The sequence below is a fragment of the Alosa sapidissima genome, chromosome 12 (assembly GCF_018492685.1).
Source record: "Alosa sapidissima isolate fAloSap1 chromosome 12, fAloSap1.pri, whole genome shotgun sequence".
NCBI classification, from domain to species: domain Eukaryota; kingdom Metazoa; phylum Chordata; class Actinopteri; order Clupeiformes; family Clupeidae; genus Alosa; species Alosa sapidissima.
This window is the reverse complement of record NC_055968.1, coordinates 1,766,885-1,791,462: the sequence shown is the minus strand read 5'-3', so window position 1 is coordinate 1,791,462 and position 24,578 is coordinate 1,766,885. Positions and strand designations below refer to the sequence as shown.

The 24,578-nt window shown below is 42.5% G+C and overlaps 1 protein-coding gene across 6 annotated transcripts in view; it reads left to right on the top strand.

The window, feature by feature from the left end:
* spag17 (sperm associated antigen 17) overlaps window positions 1-24,578 on the top strand; it is a 281,640-nt gene extending 257,062 nt beyond the window's left edge. For 4 of the 6 annotated variants that reach the window (XM_042056132.1, XM_042056130.1, XM_042056131.1 and 1 more), the window contains 4 exons: window positions 9,207-9,331; window positions 18,266-18,466; window positions 24,068-24,181; window positions 24,449-24,578. In XM_042056132.1, coding sequence (XP_041912066.1) covers window positions 9,207-9,331; window positions 18,266-18,466; window positions 24,068-24,181; window positions 24,449-24,514 — 506 coding nt within the window. In that variant the 3' untranslated portion in view covers window positions 24,515-24,578. Of the gene's footprint in view, window positions 1-9,206; window positions 9,332-9,497; window positions 9,873-18,265; window positions 18,467-24,067; window positions 24,182-24,448 lie in introns of those variants that run through there. The other 2 variants (XM_042056133.1, XM_042056134.1) reach the window with 2 other exon arrangements.

The following is a 24,578-nucleotide window of genomic DNA, read 5'->3' as shown; positions in this document are numbered from 1 at the left end:
TGAATTAACTAACATTCTCAATGGATTAGTGTGAGTGCAGGAAAGCAGGATCTCTTCGTTTGGTTGGCTGAAGGTTGAAGTCATATGACCAGCATTTATAGCATCTAAAACAAAGAGACAACACCGCAAAGTAAAAAAAAACAAAAACATCATGAATTACAATTATGTTCTTGAAATTAAGTTATTACACCTGCACATTTCTTTGCTTAATATGATCCTTCCTACTATAAATGCTGTGATAACACAATAGGACTGAAGACTATGATACAGCTGGAGAGGCTGCCAAGTGAGGCAAATACTACGACTGACTTCTTTGAGGCCATGAACAGGCTTTTTGATGTCTTAAATTCACGGTATAAATGTCCATTCAAATCCCCTACTGCAGTTTTAGCATCAGTCAAATTGTGATAACAGCACTTGATTACAAACACAAACACTTACTTCTCAGGCGCATCTCTAACCCCAATCCATGGCGTTGTCCTATAGGACCACAAAGCAGACATCAGATCCACCATCTTACGGAGAGCCTTCAGTGGATTGAGTCTTGGACCTTCAGGTTGCTAGAGAACAATACATATAGTGCAGCAATCATTCTCAGTGTGTTAACTAATGTTGAATAATAGATCTTTTTTTTTCCATACAGAGGGAAGTTTAAATCTAGTTACAGAGTTTCATAGTGACAGGCTGTTGGTCGAAACATGTTGGCCAATGCAGGCAAAAAGGCTTTTCCTTGGAGTGCCTTTTGTAGAATTAGTTTCAACTTTATTTTGGTTGGGTTTCATGAAGTCTTCAGGTCTGATTGTTAGTAGCCTATATGAAATTATATTTGATATGTTTAACTTTGAAAGTCTGTAACTTGTATAGGGCAATTCCATGCAAAACTGTCCATAACGCCAACTAAATACCATGGCATTGTGTTAGTGTTATGGATGTGACAGTTTTGCGTGGAATTGCCCTATATATTTGAAAGGCCACAAGAGCTGACAGTTGCAGAACACAGTGTATGTACTGTAATATAGCATTGACTTATCCTCTGAATAACACAGCTCAAGTTCATTCCTCCCTGTCATCGCGGGTTCATCCTTACCATCCATAGCGTCCTTCTGCTCGTCCAGCAACTGGGGAGAGAATTAGCAAACATGACGTAACATAAACAAACATAAAATATATATCATATTATATATTATACTTAAAAAATATTTAACTTTTGTCAAAGCTCATTAAGTAAACTGTTCAAAAACATTATGTATTAACTATTTAAACATGAGTATCTGCATTTTCATTAGCTGACCACGTTACAGTGCCCCCCTCCTCCCCCCGTACTGTACATCCTTACATATATCTCTGGGTGGCTAGTGAGGCAACTCAAGGGGGACACTTTTATATCCACCTGTCCTCAATGTGATGCGCTGTTGGTCTACAACTGTCCAGTGGAACACAATTACAGTTGTACTAGCAGCTCATATACATTTCTTAAAAAAACTTAAAGGAACCGTATGTAAGATTGTGGCCAAAACTGGTACTGCAACAGACCCGGCGGCAGACACAAATTCACGGACGGGCATTACACCTTTCCAGGGGGGGCACGGGAACTTAAATTGATCACGGTAGTTTAAGCTTACACTTGACAAAACATTGTCATATGAAAATGTAGATGCAATTGTTGTAAAATGGTGCAGCTCCGTGTGCGCAGGGATGGAGAGAGAGAAAGCGAGAGGGGATGTGTGTTAGAACTGAGATGCGTGTGGAAAAAGTAGACGTGCTATTGAGACTGGAGCTAGTCATATTCAAAATAATGCAAAAATAAATCCGCAGATAAAACCAAAATCCTCGTACATTTGCTAACCACTTTCAGATAGAGTGTTAGGGAGTTAGCCCCGAAGTTACGGATAACTTCGGCCCTGGAGTGGTAAAGCTCCCTGTTCTCCGACTAGGTCAGAAGAAAAAACAGTAAAGGTTAACGCTATCAAACAAACCCAGAAACTACTAGGCCTACTTCTACTAACTACGATATGAGATATAGCCTACCTGCGAGCCGATAAGCCATATTTGTCATTGGATGACAGGGGTTAGTGCAGAAGTGAAGTAGACTGCGCCATGTAACCTCTCCATTTAGGTGATGGGCTTACCTAATGTTCCTGATTGATTAGCTACGGAATAATACAGATTTTACAAGTTTTATTTGCTACTTGCTACATTGACAAACGTATAATATAGGCCTACATTTAATACGTGTTCAAAATCAATCTATGGGATTGGGGTTGGTTGGTGCAGCCAAGCTCGTCCAGGGCGGGCACAGATGACTTCCAGGACGGGCCTGGCCCCCCAAAGCCCCCCCATGATGCCGGGACTGTACTGCAATCACTTTCAAATTACTGTAGAGCGGTGTATCCCCTCCCCCTCCCCCCTGACTGGCAGAGCTGGCAACCTGGATGCCGAAATACTACTGACTTCGTGATTAGTAGATAGGTGGAGGGTGGCGCATCAGGCCAAAACACAACATGACAACATCAACATCAGTTGAGGGCTGCAACTTCACTTTTTAAATGACAATATCCTGGCCAGACTACTGTTGTCAGTCATATAAGTATTTGAAATGAACATGATTTTTGAACATTGATTTCTTAATGTCTAGTGACATATCAGGGCCATTTTATGATTCATTGAAATACATTTCTTTCATACGGTTCCTTTAATTGAGCCCTCGGCTATTTTGAGGGAAACCATGACCAAATTGGAGGTGAAACTTGATAAGGGTCTGTGCAAGACCATCTGAGAAAAACTACTCAGAACTGATGTATTCAACACAATCGTTGAGCGCCACCCTGACTACACATTTGCCATCAGAGACAAACTAATACAAAAATATGCAATGTGCAGGATCAGGGCAGAGATCAGTAGAGAAAATCGTTGCGTCATCGAGGACAGGCAGAGAATATGACGAAAAACGTAATGTTTCACTACGCTAGGCTGATAATACAATTCAGTGCACCAATACAACTGTGTACATACCGGTAACAGTTACTCATTTTTTCTAGCAGCTATATACAAGCTATAGTGATGCCGATTTACCAAATATCAGGTTCGTAAATTATCTTTGTAGCCTAACTACCAAATTAATATGGTAGCTAATGCATCAGCTAGCTCTGCTAACGTAACTAACGTTACTCCTCAATGAGCTAAAATTCATGACGGCGACGCAAGATAATAACCAACAACCCACAGCATCACCCTCTGGTCGGAGGACGCTATTGAGCAATTACAGGGCTCTCTAGCCTGCACAGACTGGGGTATTTTTCAGGGCACACTGGACGAGAGGGTATCCACCATCACTGACTACATCAAGTTCTGTATCCACACCACCATCCCCACCAGAACTGTCAAAAGATACCCCAACTCCAAACCCTGGATTACCCCCCACATAAAACATGCACTTAAAGAAAAAAACGGACAGCATTCAGGAATAAGGACAGGGCCACTCTCAAAATACTCAACAGACAAATAAAGAATGACATCATTAGAGCCAAAATGCAATATAAAAACAAACTGGAGCAGGAGTTTAGCAACATGAACACAAAACAAGCATTCCAGAGAATCAAGAAACTTTATACAGGTCAAGAATATAACCACCATCACCAACCAAGCTCGGACCCTCTTCATCTTGCAAACACTCTGAACAGTTTCTTCAACCGGTTCGACACCCATGACCACACCCCCACCTGTGAGGAACTTCTCAGAACCCTCCCCTCCCCTCCCATGAACCTCACCACCCGCCCTTCACAGAGGAGGATGTGCAGCAGCAGCTGGCCAGATGCAAAGTTGGCAAGGCACCAGGGCCAGACGGCATCCCGGCAAAGGTGCTGAAGTGCTGCGCAATGGAGCTCTCTCCCATCTTCCACTCCATCTTCTGGGAATCCTACAGGACAGCAACAATACCCACCCTCTGGAAAACATCAACCATTACACCTGTACCCAAGAAACCATGCCCCTCAGAGCCCAACCACTTCCGTCCGGTCGCACTCACCCCAATAATCATGAAATGCATGGAGAAAATCATACTACAACTCATCTTACCTGCTGTCAGCCCACAACTGGACGCATACCAATTTGCATACCGGCCGAAAAGGGGGACAGAGGACGCAGTGGCATGCCTTCTCCACTCCCTCCTTCACCACCTCCAGACTCCCCATAACTTTGCCTCAGTTCTGTTTGTTGACTTCAGCTACGCATTCAATACAATCCAGTGCCATCAACTCATCAAGAAACTACAGCACCTGAATGTCACCCCTTTCCTCATCCACTGGATAAACAACTTTCTCAGCAACAGGCCACAGACATTGAAAATAGGGACTACAACATCATCAACCATCATCACCAACACTGGAACCCCCCAAGGTTGCATACTCAGTCCCTACCTGTACACACTTTACACAAATGACTGCCAGAGTTCCCTACCCAACACCACTTACTACAAATATGCAGATGACACAGCCATAGTAGGACTACTTACAGACAACAGTTCCATCACAGCCTACCACCAGTCCATCACAGATTGTGTTATATATGTTATATGTATAAGGCTGTGTACATCCTGCATGGAATGTAACAATGATATGTGTGAAAAAGAATATCCTTATAGGACAATAAAGACTATATATAACAAAATACTCTATCAGACCGCATCTTGTCACGACGACGTACCAAATTCAGTCACCCAGGCCAGCTCCAGTCGGTCACAGCAGCAAGAGAGGCGGGAAAATGAAAAATCTTTGACGTTTTCTCAACGAGGCAGATCAGCACATTCTGACCACGACTTTTTAGGAGACAGGAACTGTGTACAATTCCATTTCATTGTAGAAGCCGGTGCTGTTTATCTTTGTATATTAAGGATCTTTGATTAGGCTATTATGTGTAGCACATTTATTGGGCTTTTAGCCTCTTTTAATTTATTTGATAAGGAACTGATAAAAACTGAGCAGCAGAAAAGCTGTCATAGTCGATACAAATAGTTTATTATTATAATTAGGCTATTAATACTATTACTTTACTACTATTACTGTTATTATTATTCGGATGACCCAATAATGTAAATCTAAGTCTGAAATGTTGGCTACAAACAGTCTTTTTTTGTTTACCAGGTCTACTTCATAGGTTACAATTACACTCGTTTTTTTTATCATCAGTGATCCTGTTAGCGTTATCACTGTTTTTCCAAAATAGCTTAGCTAACTTAGCTAATGTTTTCTAGCACTTTTGTTAAAAATACTAACAATGCTAACTATGTTAACCATGCTTCTTAGCTAACTTAGCTAATGTTTTCTAGCAGTTTTATTAAAAATGCTAACAATATTAACTATGCTAACCATGCTACTTAGCTAACTTAGCTAATGTTTGCTAGCAGTTATGCTAACAATGTTAACTAGCTAACTAGCTAGTGAAGACTTATTTTGAAACAGTTGTGGGAAGAGGAAACAGTCTGCAAGAGTCATAGGAGTCATAGTTGATGGTAACGGTGTGTTTCCACACAACGAAATTTTGCGTTGCTCTCATTGAGGTTGAATGGAGATGAAATTCGCCCTAGTTCGGCGAAATGAAAGTGAATCGCCGAGGCAGGCGAAACAAAGTTGGCCAAAGTTTAACTTTATTTAAATGAGGACCATTCGAGAACCAATCAGGTCCGCGTCTTTGTGTTTGGAGGCGGGAGTTACAAAAAAGTCTGACCAAGATGACGGAGGCTACCTGAGCTGTAACACAAACATTTGTATGTGAAATGTTTTTACACGAACATTGGCACTTGTATCAACACGAATTGTGGTTTATATGCCACACGAACTTAGTCAGAGCACATACACCACTAAATAGACCACTATATATGTTAGTTTAAGCACTTGATCTTTTTAGCTAGCTGACAGGCGAAATGCTAGTATTTTAGGACATTGGATTGCATTGTAAACCTAGCTAGACAGCTAGGCTACATGCTGCAACACAGGTATGTTTCTATGAACATAGTCTTAGTCGAGTCATAAAGACCCCTGGATATCTTCATTAAGTACTTAAACATTTGAATTAGCTGATTAGCCTAATTAGCTCGCTTGCCACCACTGGCTAGACACTGCAGTCAAAAGGTTAGCGGTTTCGCCGTCACGCCCCCCTTCACGCCCCGCTGGCCGAAAATCGCGAGGTGTTTCGCTGTGTGGAAACACACCGTAACTGACAGTTGGAATGGCTGAGCAGTTAAAAAGTTGAGTAGTTAATGGGGAATTATTGTAGTGCAGACTTATTTTGTGGGCAGAAGACACAGTTGAAAAGGGTCTATAGTCTTAAGAGAGCCAGATTGTATGCTTAAAGCCTGAGAATAGATAGTTTAAAAGTTGAATGTAGATAGTGTAATGGATGTTGATAGACAGAAAGTTTATTGGATGTTGATAGGCAGATTGTTTAATGGATGCTGATAGATAGTTTAATGGGTGGATGAGTGAATGGTTTGAAGAAGGTGGATGGATAAAAAGTTGGATGGAATGTGCCTTATATCCTTGTAGAATGGAGGCACAGAGACTAGAAATGCAGTTCCGAGGAATTACACGAGGGGATGCAATCTGCTGGTTAGGGTGTTGGTGGGGCTGTTGAGCTTGCTGCTAGCTGGTTGGTAGGGTAATTGTGATACCTGCAAAGGTGCTTTTGGAGTAAACAAATTTGAATCTTGTGTGACATGGCATTCTTGAGATATCACACTCAAGGTGTTTTTGACCTTGACATTTGACCTTCAACCTCCAACATCAACTCACTTCACCTTTGAGTCCATAAAAACACTCGCACCAAATTTGAAGCATGTACATCAAGCCGTTCTGGAGATATAATGCTGAATGCATGAGATATGGCTGGGACTTTTATTTTGACACACAGGAAACACTTTAACAGGATGTGTGGTTCAGGTAGAGCTAGATTGTATGCTTAGAAGCTGAGACAGTTGGATTTCTCACAGGTGACACCTGTGCCAGTGTTCTGATTAGCCTGGGAACTGCTCTGAGAACTACTTAACGAGCGCAGCTGGCTCTATTATGACATCACAGCCCCCATTCAAGTCTATTGTTAGCATTTTTAATAAAACTGCTAGAAAACATTAGCTAAGTTAGCTGGGGATGCATCCCCTCTAATAAGCTTGATTTTTGTTAATATTTCAAAAAGTTTACAGAAACAAAAAGTACATTACACAGGTGTCATTTTCAAGACCTACATTACAAAGTTTGAACGAAGTTTCTATGTTAAACGGTTGAAGCTGAATTAGATGCAGAAATTTTGGTTAGAAGAATAACTAGAAATGCAATTCCCAAGGAATTACCAGTGCATGAAAATGCAAAAAAAAATATGATGTAAAATATCATTCAGCTGTTGTTAGGGCAATTAAATTGGTTGCTTAGGTGTTGCTAGGGTAGTTGTGGTGGTTGCTAGGGTAGTTGTAGTGGTTGCTATAGTGTCTCAAGTGGTTGCTAGGCTGGTTGCTATGTTAGTTTCTAGGTTGTCATCATGGAAGTGGTTGATTGGTTGTTGCTAGGGTACTTGAGGGAGTTGCTAGGCTGTTGCTAGGTTTGTTGTGGTGGTTGCTATCATGGTTGCTAGGGTAATCTCATTGGTTGCTAGGTTGTAACTGTGGAAGTGGTTGCTAGCTTGTTGCTTGGGTATTTGACATGGTTGCTAGGCTGTTGCTAGGGTAGTTATGGTGGTTGCTTTGCTTGTTGCTAGGTTGTCATCATGGAAGTAGTTGTTAGGTTGTTGCTAGGGTACCTGAGATGGGATTTTTTTTCAAAATTAAAACAAACATGGGACAATGCCTGCAATGACTAGGCGCTTCAGAATAACAATACTGACACATATATCCTCTCGCAAGCCTTGAATGAAGCGCTCGACAACATTTTATACAACACTGGTCACAACCAAAACACGGAGAACAATCAATCATCACATTGACACACATCTTACACTGCCTAAGCGCATCACACTACTCCCTAACATTCATGTGTTACTCCCTAACATTCATTAACACTGCGCTGCAATATCGAAATAACAAATAAAGAAAAATCGTCCTCAATATTCCAACGTTATTTCACCATACATACAAAGGCCACAATACATTGCCATTTTCACATGCATTTTTGAAACATGCCTTTTAAATCACCCAGTCCATATCTGTACAAAATGTCCCTTTTATAAAACAAACTCAGCTCCCATTGTTCCTTAACTGGCGGGAATGTGCCAGCCCAAGTGACAGACGCGGTACGCAGTAAGCACAGACGTGATGCGCTCTGTCACAGCTGGTCACATGGCATTCTCGTCGCTCTGCGATGCGGATAGCCTGGGTTAAGGCTTCTACATACTCGCCATTCCCGACCTGTAGCACGACAATGAGACGTCACGGGAGCGCCATTTATACCATTTATACTGGTGCATGGTGGTCGCAACACTAGTTGTAATATTCTCCTGAACAGACGTGTTGCTGTTGTGAAAAGGCTATCGCTACCTACGATACACAGTAGAAGAAGCTGTCGGAAGCATTGGCGTCAATGGCAGTAAAAAACACTAGCTAGCCTCTGTGTAGTACTTGAGACTTTGGTTGCTGCTATTCACAACTACCTTCATCATTACCATCTAGTTTCCAAGGTGTGTGCAGATAGATAGATAAATAGATAGATGGATATATAGATAGATCCCGAGGGAAATTTGAATAATTTAAACATTTAAGTTAGCTGGCTAGCTATCCTTTGGTTGGACATCTTTTCTATTCTTTCCTCTTAATTCCATGTGTTGCGACTCTCGCTGGTAACTTTAACTTATCCAGCAAACTATTAAAAATTCACGACTGTAACAAAACGGTCCTCCAAACTGCAACTCTCGCTTGCCCTCGAACTAGTCCATCTTCCGGTTTCCGGTTTGACGCGCTCATCTGAAAAAAATAAAGTGGTGCGCTACCTGACCAAAATCCTGGCGCGCCAGAGAGATCTACGTCATTTTGACGTCACATTGTCGCGCTACCGGTCGGGAACGTCGAGTATGTAGGACGCATTACTCCTCCCTGCCCTGTGCTGAGGAGGCAGTACTACCTAACTCCCAGGGTCGGAGGAAATAGAAGGAAAAGGAAGTAGAACCTTTCAAAAATCAATCAAATAATATTAATTAGACATTTTAGTGTAAAACTTTTTCTATTCTTTCAGGAGCCCAGGAGATCACATTGCTGATGCCAAGTCATATGTATAGGGATCTTGATCAGAAGCAAAAAGAGGATATCTTCTCTACACACCTGAAATGCCGAAACTGGGACCATTTCCCTTCTGATGAGGTTAGGATATACAGGTGCATTTAAAAAAAATCGAATATTGTGGAAAAGTTCATTAATTCCCGTAATTTATTTCAAAAAGTGAATCTTAATTAATTAATATTAATTATATATAAAGTGAAATATTTCAAGCCATTTTTTTTTTTATCACGATGATTACGGCTTACAGCTCATGAAAAAATTCAAGACTCTTGACTTGACAGTTGTCCAGAAGACACTCATTGACACCCTCCACAAGGAGGGTAAGCCACAGAAGGTCATTGTTGAAAGGGCAGGCAGTTCACAGAGGGCTGAATCAAAGCATATTTATGGAAAGTTGACTGGAAGGGAAAAGTGTCATAGGTAAAGGTGCACAAGCAACAAGGATGACCACAGCCTTGAGAGGATTGTCAAGCAAAGCTGATTCAAGAATTTGGGGGAACTTCACAAGGAGTGGACTGAGGCTGGAGTCAGTACTTCAAGAGCCACTTCGAACAGACGTGTCCAGGAAATGGTCTTCAAGTATCACATTCCTGTGTCAAGCCACTCATGAACCAGAGACAAGGTTAGAGCATCTTACTTGGTAGGGCTGTAACGATATGCCATTCGAAACCGAAATCACAACTCTTATATACGCGATATTGTGTTGCGGTATGAAAAGGCAGAACCGCGACACACCCTTTAGTGTTTCACACAGTGCTTTGCAGCTTACGCGGCCGCATAAGCAACAGACATCTCCCGCTTTACTTACCGGTAGCCTACGGTGTCCAAAAATAAATAAATAAATTATACCTGTCGTTGCTTTCATTGTAGACTATGTGTTCAACTTTACCAAACAGTATAGAAGTAAACCCCCTCTCCTTGCCCTGCTCTCTCTCGCGCTCCCTCACTCTCCCTCCCAATCCTGCTCAATGAACACGCGCAACTCGGGCAACACAATCCAAACTAGATGTACCGCAGAGCGGTACAAAATATGACCGCCACCCAGTCCAGCATATTCCTCTTCATTACTGTGGACACTTATGATCTGATCAACAACATACACAGCCGACACGCAAGCCCTTGATGTAGGCACCAACAACTACCACTCCAGAAACACAGCAGCAGCGTCTCAGAGTCAATTCCTCCGATATTTGTTACAGCTCCTTTCAGTGACCGTCCTCAAAAAAAGTCTAACAGAAGTTTTGTGGCTGATTATATTTGTGAACTATTTCACTATTCACTAAAAAATATTTTTACAACTTGAACATGATATCCTGGAAACACAGAGTAGGCCTATTGTTATTATTGTTATTATCTACTCTAGTTTAGTTGGCGCTGTAATGGCGACAAGTGGAGAGCGTCTCTCGTGCGTCCTGTCGTGCGTTTTGTTTGTTTGTTTAAATTTCTCCCTTGTCTAGTTGGCTGAAGTGATTGAATGGTACATCGTATGCCTACTTGGATTACTGGTTTGATCAAAGAATTTCCAGCATGCCTGAACTTTACAAAACTTTACAAAATTCAAGATGAGGAAGTGTCTACTACTGTTACTGCTGCTACTTTGGATAGCCAGATCACACGCGGCTTGTGGAGGACTCGGAATTGGAATTCTGCAGTACTCCCGAGATGATCTGCTACTACGGAATATGGATTATTCAAAAACTGGGGAGAGCTGAGACGATATAGCCCCAACCACGATTGCCGGCGAGATACTTCGAGAAGGAAGCGGGGAAGGAGAGGAGGAGTTCGGCAGAGGCTGAAAAGACTCACCGGCACACCGAAATGTCCACCGCTCCCCTCCATCGTACTTGCCAATGTTCGCTCATTACGGAATAAGTTAGATGAACTACATGCGAACATAACTTGCCAATAGCGTAGAGTCAGGCAAACCTGATCTGCCTCACCGAAACCTGGTTGGATAATAACATCGCGGACTCAGAGCTCTCTATGGACGGATTCGGAACTCCGCTCAGACTGGACCGGAACACTGTGAGTAGCCTGAAAAGTCACGGTGGCGGGCTGTGTGTCTATGTGAACCAGGAATGGAGCAGAACTGCTGTCGTGAAGGACTCTTGCTGCACACCTGACTTGGAGCTGCTTGCCGTGTCATTTAGACCAAAATATTTACCCGGCGAGTTTAGTCAGTTATCCCTACTGCTTGTTTACATCCCGCCCTCAGGCAATGTCACACGCGCATCTGAGACCATAGCTGCGTGTGTTCACAAAATTGAATGCGCATCCCCTGACTCACCTGTTCTTATCCTTGGGGACTTTAATGCCTGTAGACTGACTAAAATACTTCCCACCTACCAACAATATGTTAAATGCACTACCAGAGGCGATAAAACAATCGACCTCTGTTATGGTAATGTAAGAACGCATATACAGTGGGCAGTGCTTCGACTTGGCCAGCTTCACTCGCGGTCCGCGCGTGGGATCACACGGTATCACGCGACTTTAATTTGTATTTTTCCAGTGAGACGCTGCAACAACCCAAACAACCGGTAGATGGCTCAAGTGAGCAGGGTGTCTCGTAAAAAGAAATGGAGCCTGGAAAACCCTACACAGACTTAACTACAGACTTTAGCAGACTGGTTTAGAAATAATGTAATAGCCAGAAATATGCCTGCCCTGCCCTAATAAGGAAATATTTGGTTAACTGCGAGTGAATCCCGTTTGCAGCCGTAGAGACGCAGGACAAATCAAACATTCTGGTTTTCTCCGAGTGCAACGATGATAGACAGACATCATTTGGACAAAATATAGAGTATTAACCTCCGTTGCTCAGCCAAATGCCTTCCTGTTACGTCCTGTTACCACGGAGTTACAGGCGATAAACGATTTTTGATGGTCACAAGTTTACTTCATTAGGGACTGTTCGTTATTTATTTAAGGGGCTACCGGAGGAGTTTTGGGAGCATTAGTCCAAAAAGACGTGACCCTCCCTCGCCAGCAATACATTTTTCTATGACCCTCCAAAGTGATTATGAAAAAATCACTGTCAACTTTTTCCGGGTTTATCGCCTACTGTATTTTAACGTTTTCACATATTTGGCCATAAGCCGTTTATCATCACGAAACCAAACTACAAAGGCGAACACTTTAACAGGGGGAATTAATTGGGCATGAATAATGCTGAACGCTATTTCGCTACATTAGAATAATAAGGTTCTATCTGCGTTTTGAGTAGGTACAACCGGGACGATTGAAACGGGGACGAATGAAACATTCCGGTTTTCTCCGAGTGCAACGATGATAGACAGTCATCATTTGGACAAAACATGGAGCATATTAACCTCCGTTGCTCAGCCAAATGCCTTCCTGTTACGTCCTGGTATCACGGAGTTACAAGCGATAAACGATTTTTGATGGTCACAAGTTTACTTCATTAGCGGTTTATTTTTTTGGATTATTAAAGAGTGTTTTTCATTTAAAGGTTTGACTTCGTGCTTATTCAGTAGAGCATTTAGTGCTCTCCCCAATCCCAGACGTTCACATTGCATGTTTGTTTGTAATGGATGCAACCGCGAGATAGGCTATGCGTTTGACAATGAGTTGTTAACAGAACCAAGACATATAGCCAGCAGCAATCTAGGGACTGATCGTTATTTATTGAAGGGGCCACCGGAGGAATTTTGAGTGCTTCAGTTGGAAGTTGCATGACCCTCTCTTGCCTGCTAGAAATTGTTCAATGACCCTCCGACAGAATTGTTAAAAAAGACATGACCCTCCCCTGCCAATTGTCTTCCGCCTGCGCCACAGCCACACACTTTGTGATAACGTTCTTAAATCAATCTTTCCCGTGAGCTTGCATGCTACCAGTCCTTCCTTTTCAAATGTGTTGCGCCTGTTTGCACAATTTCACAAATAATCATATGTGATTAATAGTATGACAAATAATCCCTGTGCACGGGGACCGAAACAATGCATGCCAACTTTTTCCGTGTTTATCACGTATTTTAACTTTCCCCGCTGTCTTGCCGTTTTAATGTTTTCCCGTAGAATATCCCATATTTTAATACTCTCATAACAGCCCTGCCATCGGGCCTGTCTCTGTGTTACCCTGTTGCTACCCCTTGCCCTTCCAACGAAACAGATGACATATAAGGAATGCATTAATAGTAATATAAAAAAAAGATCGAAAATCGAATCAAAACGTGACTTTAAAATCGAAGATTACATCGAATCGAGGATTTGGAGAATCGTGACACCCATACCTTATATCTACACCCATATCTACACTGCTCTATATTTATTGTCCTGTCTATGCACCAGTTGCCTATACTTTGTATATCACATTGCACTTTTCTTTTTTTTTTGCACTTCTGGTTAGACGCAAACTGCATTTTGTTGTCTTTGTACTTGTACTCTGCACAATGACAATAAAGTTGAATCTAATCTTTCTAATCTAATGCCATCTGCTGGTGTTGGTCCACTGTGTTTTATGAAGTCCAGAGTCAATGTCGCTGTCTACCAGGAGATTTTAGAGCACTTCATGCTTCCATCTGCTGACAAGCTTTATGGAGATGCAGATTTTCTTTTAGCCAGATTCTGCACCTGCCCACAGTGCCAAAACTGCTAGTAACTGGTTTGCTGGCCATGGTATTACTGTGCTTGATTGGCCAGATAACTCGCCTGACCAGAGAATCTATGGGGTATTGTCAAGAGGAAAATGAAAGACACCAGACCCAACAATACCCACCAATACCCAGACCCACATAGGCTACTACTGGCCAATCCTCTCCAATTGTTTAGAATTGGACTCTGGGCGTTTGGGAACAGCTGAGGGAGGAGGCTACTTGAAACTGCGAGTTTCGGTCGGTGTGAGCGAGCGGACTTTCAGTTGACAGTAATTAACACCCTTTTGAACAATCTAAGCTGTGCGAACGTCAGAGGGTGGGATCAGACATGACTAGCTCCTTATAAGATCGGAGCACCTCTCAGGTAATCAGACAACTGCAGTGAGTTGGAAAAGAGAAAGCAAGAACACATAGGCTACTACTGGCCAATCCTCTCCAATTGTTTAGAATTGGACTCTGGGCGTTTGGGAACAGCTGAGGGAGGAGGCTACTTGAAACTGCGAGTTTCGGTCGGTGTGAGCGAGCGGACTTTCAGTTGACAGTAATTAACACCCTTTTGAACAATCTAAGCTGTGCGAACGTCAGAGGGCGATCTACGCTGATTCAGCATTAGTGAGACACGAGGACAGCTGCATGCAATTCCTGTCAGAATAAAAATAGAGGCTGTTGCTGAAGCGTCAGCATAAGCATCAGCCCTCGTTTCAGCAGTCCTCGTTTAAGACGTACGCGGTCAAGACGAGCAAGTTTACCTGTGCAAGTTCACCGAGCACAGGCGCCGACAAAGGCAAAAATGTGCCATTCCACCATATCTGTAATCACCGGCCATCGCAGAAAACGGCATCATGCCAAAAGGGGCAGAAATCGCCTTCACCTCCAGCAACTTAAACGGTCCTTACCTACAGAAACCTCCTTCTCCATGGGCTTGTGGAACTGTCAATCCGCAGGATTGACAAACCAGAGAACACTGCCACCCCGGCTGCACTCTCCACTAACCTTACACTATCCCACACCCCTCGCCTATCTGGATGAGGAGGCGGGACGGGCCTGCTGATCTCCAACAAATGGAAAGTCATCTACCGCCCTCCAGGCCAACTAGGTGACTTTATGGACGAACTTGACACTCTGCTGTCCTCCATCCCTGAGCATGACTGTCCGCTTCTTGTTCTCGGTGATATGAACATCCACTTAGATGCTCCAGGCTCAGCGGACTTTTTGGCCCTGATCCACTCCTTTGACCTCAAACTGGTTCAAAGCCCACCGACTCACAAAGCTGGCAAAGAGCTTGACTTGATCTTCACTCGGAACTGCAGCACAGACACCCTCATGGTGACGCCTCTCCATCTTTCTGACCACTTCTTCATCCAGTTCAACGTCAGCCTGACAGAACAGCCTCCGGCTCCTCAGCCGATGGTCACGTTCCGCCGCAACATCTCCAACGCACTTCTCCTCTGTGGTTGCCTCCGGTCTACCTCCACTCAACACCTTCTCCTCTCTGGAGGTTAATGAGGCCACAGACTCACTCTGCTCCACACTGACCTCGTGTCTAGACGAGCTGTGCCCTCTTACCACAAAGCCAGCTCGATCCAAACACTCTCATCCATGGCTAAATGATACCCTCCGATCGCAGCGCACCAAACTCAGAGCCGCGGAGAGGAAATGGCACAAATTCAAACTAACTGATGACCTCAAAAACTACCAGACACTCCTGACCTCCTTCTCAGCCAGCATCACTGCTGCTAAGACGGCTTTCTACAATGACAAAATCAACAGCGCTACAGACACTGGAAAACTTTTCTCAACCTTCAAATCGCTACTCAACCCTCAGCTGCCTCCTCCTCCATCCAGCCTTACTGCAGATACCCTCGCCTCATTTTTTACAAACAAAGTGGCGGCAATCAGCAGTCAATTCTCTACATGCCCACTCCCAACACATCTGACTCAGATACCGCACTCCTACAACCTCTAGGGACTGCTGGAACATCTTTTTCAGCATTCACGGCTCTCTCCGAGAGTGAAGTATCTAGACTCCTGACATGCAGCCGTCCTACCACATGCTCAAGTTCACAAAGCTTCTCTCAACCCTGCTCAAGTCGAGAACTACCGCCCTGTCTCACTCCTGCCTTTCCTATCCAAAGGCATTGAACGAGCAGTCTCCAAACAGGTCTCTGACTTCCTTTCACAGAACAACCTTCTGGATCCAAATCAGTCTGGGTTCAAAAGCGGCCACTCTACCGAAACGGCTCTGTTGTCTGTAACAGAAGCCTTAAAAGAAGCCAGGGCGACCGCTCGGTCATCAGTACTCATTCTGCTTGACTTATTGGCTGCCTTTGACACGGTTAATCACCGCATCCTTCTCTCTATACTCGCTAACATGGGAATCTCCGGTTCTGCTCTCTCCTGGTTTGAATCCTACCTCACAGGACGCTCGTTTAACGTATCATGGCTTGGTCAGCTATCTGCACCTCACCATCTCACCACAGGGGTCCCCCAGGGCTCAGTGCTGGGCCCCCTTCTCTTTGCTATCTACACCACCTCCTTGGGACAGATTATCCGTTCGCATGGCTTCTCATACCACTGCTATGCAGACGACACACAGCTCTATCTGTCCTTTCCACCTGATGACCCCTTGGTTTCAGCACGGATCTCGTATTGCCTCTCAGACATAGCTACATGGATGAAGGCACACCACCTCCAGCTGAACCTCTCAAAGACTGAACTGCTGGTCCTCCCAGCTAAACCTACCATACACCACGACATCAACATCAAATTTGACTCCCTGTCTTTTTCACCTACCAGGACTGCAAAAAATCTAGGAGTTGTTCTCGACAACCAACTAAACTTCTCAGATCATGTTGCCTCAGTCGCCCGGTCATGCCGTTTCGCACTCTACAACATACGGAAAATCAGGACTTACTTGACTCAAGATGCTACCCAACTTCTGGTTCAGGCAATAGTCATCTCACGACTTGACTACTGCAATGCCCTCCTGACAGGTCTCCCAGCCTGCGCAGTGAAACCACTTCAGATGATCCAGAACGCGGCGGCGCGCCTGGTCTACAACCAACCCAAAAGGGCACATGTTACCCCGCTGCTCATCCAGCTACACTGGCTACCTATGGCGGCCCACATCAAATTCAAGGCTCTAACGCTTGCCTACAAAGTAGTCTCCGGTTCTGCTCCCACCTACTTGAATGCCCTCATACAGACATACGCTACCTCCAGACCGCTGCGCTCTACCACCGGTACGCTCAAGCCAATCCAAACTTTTCTCATCTGTTGTTCCTCGTTGGTGGAACACACTGCCAGCTCCTACAAGGGCAGAGACATCCTTCTCCATTTTCAGAAAACTCTTGAAGACCCAGCTCTTTAGAGAACATCTCCTCTCATAGCAACACTTACAACAAGTCTTACTGATCCTAGCACTCACCAGCCGTCTCAAACTGACAACTAACTGTTAAAAACAGCACTCACTGATGCACTTATTCTTACTGTACTCTAATGTTTTTAAATTGTCCTAAAATTGTTGAGAACTGCTCTAAAACTTAAACTGTTTACTATGTTGTTAGTCGCTTTGGCTAAAAAGCGTCAGCCAAATGTAATGTAATGTAAATGTAATGTAATAAAGACAACCTACATGGGCATAACACCCCAGTAGTGCCACAGGCTGATTGCTATCACACCACATTGATGCAGTAATTTGTGCAAAAAGAGCCCGACCAAGTATTAAGTGCAAATATTAACTATTTCAGATTAGTTAGTTAGTCCACATTTCTGTATTATAACCTCTTTATTCTAATATCTTGTGATACTGATTTTTGATTTGATAAGCCATAATCATCATGATTAAATCAAAAAATGGCTTGAAATATTTTACTTTATTCTAGAATACATGAAAGATGTCATAGATATATTAAATTGTTTGAGATGTACATATGTAAGGGATAATGGACAACAGTGTTCGGGTATCAGAAAGGTAATGCACGTTCAAGGTGATAATGTGGCCATGACGTTGAAGCAAAGTGGTCGTTACACCTCAAAGTGCATTATCTTCTGATACTCGAAAACCGTGAAATCCATTAGCCTGCTTATCCCCCTGTTGTCACACTTGAATTGTGCTTATTTGCTGCTATAATTTCCACCTTTATAACTCAAGAATAAAGAGTTCAAGTTGATAAATAAATATGAATATTATTATATATTAGAGCATAAATGTTCAAAGCTAAGTATCCATAAAATGGTGTTGACTTCCAGGGATGGTGAATACTGTGTATACAATTCTCAAAACAAAAACAATAAAACAACAAAAATTCTACATATATGTTGTATGTATGTACATGTATGTTATTTGTACAAAAACAAAAAAGAATGATATGACAAACAATGTATTTCTTCATTGTAGAAAAAGTCCATTGGTCCATCATTTGGAACAAGTTTGAGCAGTAGCGAGTACCCTACTGTATCCCCAGCATCCCATCCCGTTCTTAGTTGTCCAGAGGTGCTGCTAGTCCGGCAACTCATCCATATCCCATCTGAGAGTATGCAAGAGCACACCCGACTAGTACCCCGGTCACTGGAGGACAGACTTCCGGAATATGCAATGGTATGTTATGGTCTTTGCTAGTCCAATGTACGTTTTTCCTCTTTTTACATCACTACTTTAAAAAATGAATACATCTCCTGGAGTATCCTGTCTGTTGTGATGAGTTTGCTGGGAAACTACAGGAATGGTACCTGTAGGTCTGGGCGATAGAACGATAGCGATATATATCACGATAGACATGTAATCAATAAAAAATAAGTTTGATAGAACGTTCGATCATTAAAAGCAACACACACCTTCCGCCTTAGCTACGTTGTCCATATAAATTAATAGGCTAATAATTTAGCTCTTAATATAGCTCTTTCACAACATGGATTTCTATGCAATGTCACGAAAACATGCACACACAACTATGGAGCAGAAAGCACCACAGAACACCACATGTCTTCGCCAAAAACACCAAAACACAATGTTATATTAATAATGCAAATGAACGACAAACTCCACGGCCAATTCCAGTTAGTGTTTGGTAGCCCTGAATCTTAGTTACTTAACGAGAAGGAATATGCTTTGGGGATTGTCGTTGATGAGGTTCATGTCACATACAAATTGTAAGTTTAAAAATGTTAACATTAGCTACTTACCTAACTTGTGAAGAATGCTATTAAAATTGTCTCCTTAATTCCAAATGGAGACACAGTTGACCGAGTAGATTCCAGTGTAGTTAAGAGCAGGTAAAACTTGAGGCTGGCTTGCGAAAGAATAGTTCTTTATTCTGGATGTAACAACAGAGTTCTGGTAACCCTGTTGTACGCACAGCACAGCACAATGTTGCAAGGTGAAGCCAAGGTAAGAAACTGAAGCAAAGATCTGGGAAACTCCTGGCTAATTATAATACCAGAATATACATTCACGTCTGGGGTCAAATTGGAGGGGGGAAACAGACAGTGATATAGCCTTATTGAATTAAGACGTCTTGTGGGGGAACAATTAGTTAGGTACACCATTTGCTATTGTAAGGTGACATCATTCTGTCTGCTTACAATAAACATCCTGTCCTCGCAGTTTCTGCAGTATTAAACAAAGAACCAAAAGAATGACCTACAGAAAACCACTAAAATCTAACACTTGTATGTTAAAAGATGGCATTAAAAGAACGCTTCATTGATCTGCTTGGTTGATTTGGCCAGATGGTTTATCCAATCAGCTAACCAATATTTTCGCCCATTCCCAAACGTTCTCCAACGGAAAGTTCCCAGATGGATATGCGGGTGGGGGGGGGTGGCATTAGGCCTACATGCTGCCGCTGGCCATTACACATTCTCTGGTTGTACCGCTGCATTAAAAATAAAAGTCCCCACTAAGTTAGGCTACGTAGGTGGTCCCTATAGGGTTATTCCACGTCAATTCAACCAGGGCCCACGAATTCTGAAAAAAGTACCAGGTGTACCTATGTCACCCAGGAGACACACTGTAAAACTAGAAAATGTAATTTCGAGGAAATTACCAGTGCATGAAAATATAAACATACTGTATATTAACATAAAATGCCAAACAAACTTTTATTTGGAAACAGTTGGCAGGAGTCATAGTTGATAACAACTGACAGTTGAAATGGCTGAACAGTTAAATAGTTGAGTAGTTTAAATAGTTAAATTATTTAATAGTGAATTATTGTAGTGAGGACATTTATTTTGAAACAGTTGTAGGCAGAGGAAATAGTAGTCTTAAGAGAGCCAGATTGTATGCTTAAAGCCTGAGACAGAGTATATAGTTTAAAAGTTGAATGTAGATAGTGTAATGGATGTTGATAGACAGAAAGTTGAATGGATGTTGATAGGCAGATTGTTTAATGTATAGTTTAATGGGTGGATGAGTGAATGGTTTGAAGAGGATGAATGGATAGAAAGTTGGATGGAATGTGCCTTATATCCTTGTAGAATGGAGAGACACAGAGAGAGTTGGCCTAGTTCAACAGAAAGCAGTTGATACAGGTGCAATCGGTTTTTTCATGCACTGTAATTACTTTATGTAAGATCAATACTTTCCAAGATACAGCCAGTTTTACAGGGGGAGGGGGGTGTCGATTTTGTTCAACTTTTTTTTTGTCAAAGTTCACAAGCCCAAAACACAAGAACTAAACCATGTAGGAGGCTCAAATTTTGCATGCTGGTACATCAATCGGAATAGTATGTAGCAAAATTGTCACATTTGGTCTGGATGATCCTGCATGGTCATAGTTGTCCCTCAAAGTTGATCAACATAGGCTCTTGATTTATTTCTCTTACTGAGATAAGTAGAAACACTCTCACGAAAAGCAATGAACAGAAAAGAAATCCCTTCAGGGTCTGATAAGGAGACCTCACAAGTCTGATTTCATTTTCAGAGCACCCAAACACCTTGTGGGAATATACAAAGATTTTTAAAATATTTTTTTCTTTTTTCTCCATGATCCCTTCTTTTTAAAAACACCAATTTGACTTGTCTTGTGCAAATATTTCTTTTCTATTTTCCACCCTGAACATGGGCAAAATGCACCACTGAGATCAATATGTTTTGTATAGTGTTACCACAGGTTACTCAGGATACAGGATACAACCACAGGTGGCACAGGTGGAGTTTGTCGGTTAGTTAGTTAGTCGGTCATAGGGTAGGCTCAGCAAAACGTTAGCAAAGTTAACTTTGACAAGGCTGCCGGCTAGCATTATTATCATCAGTGTGCTAACTCGTAGGCCTAACTCCGGATTGTTTTGCATTGAGGTGCTACTTCAGACTTGATGAACTCCTATGGTAGGCTGTGGAAATTCCTTACTGCAGAAATAGTAGATTGATGCTCCTGTCAAGAGTATTGATCTGGGCATTCTTTTTAAAATGTAGGCCTAGGCCAGGGGTCGGCAACCCGCGGCTCCGGAGCCGCATGCGGCTCTTTGATCTCTCTGATGCGGCTCAGCTTTTGAAATTAATTAATCACTTGACACCGTAACCGTAGCTGCACAATATTGTTACATTCGCGGTTCGTTGCCATGTCAATATCAAACAAAATCACGATTTCCCTACATTTCAGTCAACGAGAACACTTTGTTGATGTGTGCGCTTGCTGTAGGCTAGACAGAGACTTTCTAATGTGGAGACACAGCACTCAAAAAATACTCCATAGAAATGCATGGGGCTAGTTTGTCACGCCAATATGGCCGTTGTCTACACATATCCCACCCCTTCCTCGGCAAAACGTCGACATGTGAATACATTGAGCCAATCATATGGTGTGTTGTGAAGACATCGTGCCAATCATGTGTTGTGATCTCGCCGCTGGAGCAAGATTGGTGTCGTGAAGCCTTGCGCACACGCATTTCTGCCGAAATGGATGCCCGACGAGTGCCCAAAAAGCGTTGTCAAATGGCCGCCGAGTGGAGGGACTTGCCTAAAAGGACTTTTTGACATTTCCCTATAAGGAAAATGTCAAAAAGGAAACGTCAGCGACAACAGCTTACGAGCGCAAACAAAAGGCTTAAATGGAAAAGTTGCCATCCGAAGACTGATTCTGAAAACGTGAAATGAACTGCCCGTTATATATCGCACACTGCAACGAGTTAGTAGGCTTGCTGTGTTAATCCTGTTCGGTTCCACTTGTATGTGAGAAATCTTACTCACATATGAAAAATATAAAGACAAACCTCCGCTCACGTTTAAGGGCAATTCCGCGCAAAACTGTCACATCCATAACGCCAACACAATGCCATGGTATTTAGTTGGCGTTATGGATATGACAGTTTTGCATGGAGTTGCCCTTAAATGCTGACAGCCTCAATTCTTGCATGAAACTTCACCTCACTGAATATGAGCCATCCAGACTCCAAGGCCATTACCAAATCTCTGGTAGACCTAGCCTAATGTTCCATTTCGCCAATGACATCTCAACGAAAATTGAGTGTTGTGTTGTTAACTATGTTACTTTGCATACCAAGGGACACTGGAAAAATAGGGGGTGGTGTTTAGCCTACATGGGAAGCCTAAGGCCTATACTTCTGTCATTCCACTTTACATTTCAAGTTACTTGCACATTAAAACTAGTAGAAAATGTGTCAGACACCAAACAGGACGAGGACCACAATTGCGTCACGTTCAAAAGTTTATTTAAGGGTTGGGGGTTTCAGGGGTTCCGGGGGGGGTACAGGAGTTCCAAGAGTCTGCGTGTGTGTGTTCCCCCAGTAGCCGAACAGCGAAGGCAGGAGCTGGATGATCCGGGAAGTCCTGGGGGAAACACACACACAACAGCAATTGAAACGAAGCAGCAGTACAGTCAAGGACTAGGCGGTATTCGTAGAAGAGGGACGGAAGGCAGGTCAAGATACCGGGGCTGGAGAACACAGAAGTAGTCGAGCGGGTCCGGGATCACAGGCAAAGAGTCAGAGGCGTTTTCAAAAACAGGCAGGTAACTGGTGCTGGTTGCAGACGATCTGACAAGTGTGGACTGAAAAGCAAGGCTTTATATACAGGGCATGATGAGTGGTGAATGCAGTGCAGCTGGTAGGTAACGAGGGTGAGGCAGAGCAGAGCAGGAACAGGTGGAGGTCATCAGACTTCAATCAGCGTGTGTTACCAGGCAGAGAGAGAGCTCATGACAAAATGTAGGCTATTTAAAAATCCTCTGTTGAATGAAAGTAACTGTACGTTAAATATCCAAACTTTTTCTTGTAACCGTCTTTATGTGGCTCTTCAGAGATCAAAAAAATAATAAATTTGGTAAAAGTGGCTCTCCAGGCAAAAAAGGTTGCCGACCCCTGGCCTAGGATAAATGTTTCATTCAAAGCAGTGCTTTCTCGCCTGCCTCCTTCAGTCACGATAGCCAGACTGCACTGGGTCAGATGTCACTATGAAATGCGATTAATCGGCGTTACATTTTTTAACGCGTTATTATTTCTGTAATTAATTAACCGAAATTAACACGTTATTTTGACAGCCCTACTTTTATGTCCTACGCCATTATTGTTGTATGTCTGATGCCATTATTGTAAGGTAAAAAACATGTACACTAGGTTGCTTGGAATATTGGGTTGGAATATTCGTGGAACAATTCTGTGTCAGTGTCATTTTTATTTAATGTATTTAATTTTTTATTATTTTGAAGTAATCCAAAAGTATTCAGATTACGTTACATTATTTTTGTAATCCAATGGATTGCATTACTTATTACAGAAATTGGTGTGTAGGTGAAGTATAATTTCTTGCTTAATTGCCTCTGACAGGAAGTGAGTGGGGGAGTGAGATGGGGTGGGATCAGAAAATGATTGTGGATCTGGCTGGAACCTGGGTCTTGGGGCACTTGGACCCGAATGTGTGATATGGTCGCTGCAGCTGCTTACGCCACAGTTCCCTCTTGATTGCTAGAATTTTGATTGATTGTAATGTCCTTAATTTCAACCGTGTTTGTGATTAAATCATATAAGAAAGTTGTGGGTCCCACATATTACATTAGAGGGGTGAAGAGTGCTCAGGCTGGGTAAATGAAATGTAAATGTTTTGTGGATTGGCAATGTGCACAGTCAAAAAGGTTGATAAAAATTCAAGATGTCCAAAGTGTCACCCCTGTAATAGATGGCAAATGTTATTATTTAAATGTTATATTGACATGTTGTATTATATATGTATAATATTCTGTAGAAGTACTCAAAGCAGCCAATGAGTAGAGAGAGGCTATGTCAAGATATTCAGCTGTTGGAATTCAGATCATCAGATGAGCAGGAGGCTGCCTCCAACCTTTTGCAGTTGCTGCTGGTAAGCTTAAACCTCAGTTAATAAATCACAATGTATTTAGGCCGCATAGAAATAATAATAAAAAAAATTGCTTGTTGTGTAGCCTGTAACAATGTATTATGTAATAATGTTGCATTATGTAAAAAGTGAAAATGGGGTAAATAGCTTTGATATGCAATTTTGAATTAACCTTCAAAATATCATTATATTTGGCAATCCAAATAGAAAAAGGAATTTTATATCCCAGAAGTACACAAATCATGACACTGTTTGTCCTTTACTTTTCAGATAGATAATAATACAGTGGGGCCAAGCACTGAAGCCTTTGAAGAAAAAGTATCTATGAAATTTTAGACTAAAATGTTGGATAAATAAACTGTCCTACATAAAATAAAGAGCATGAATTAACAGCTTGAAA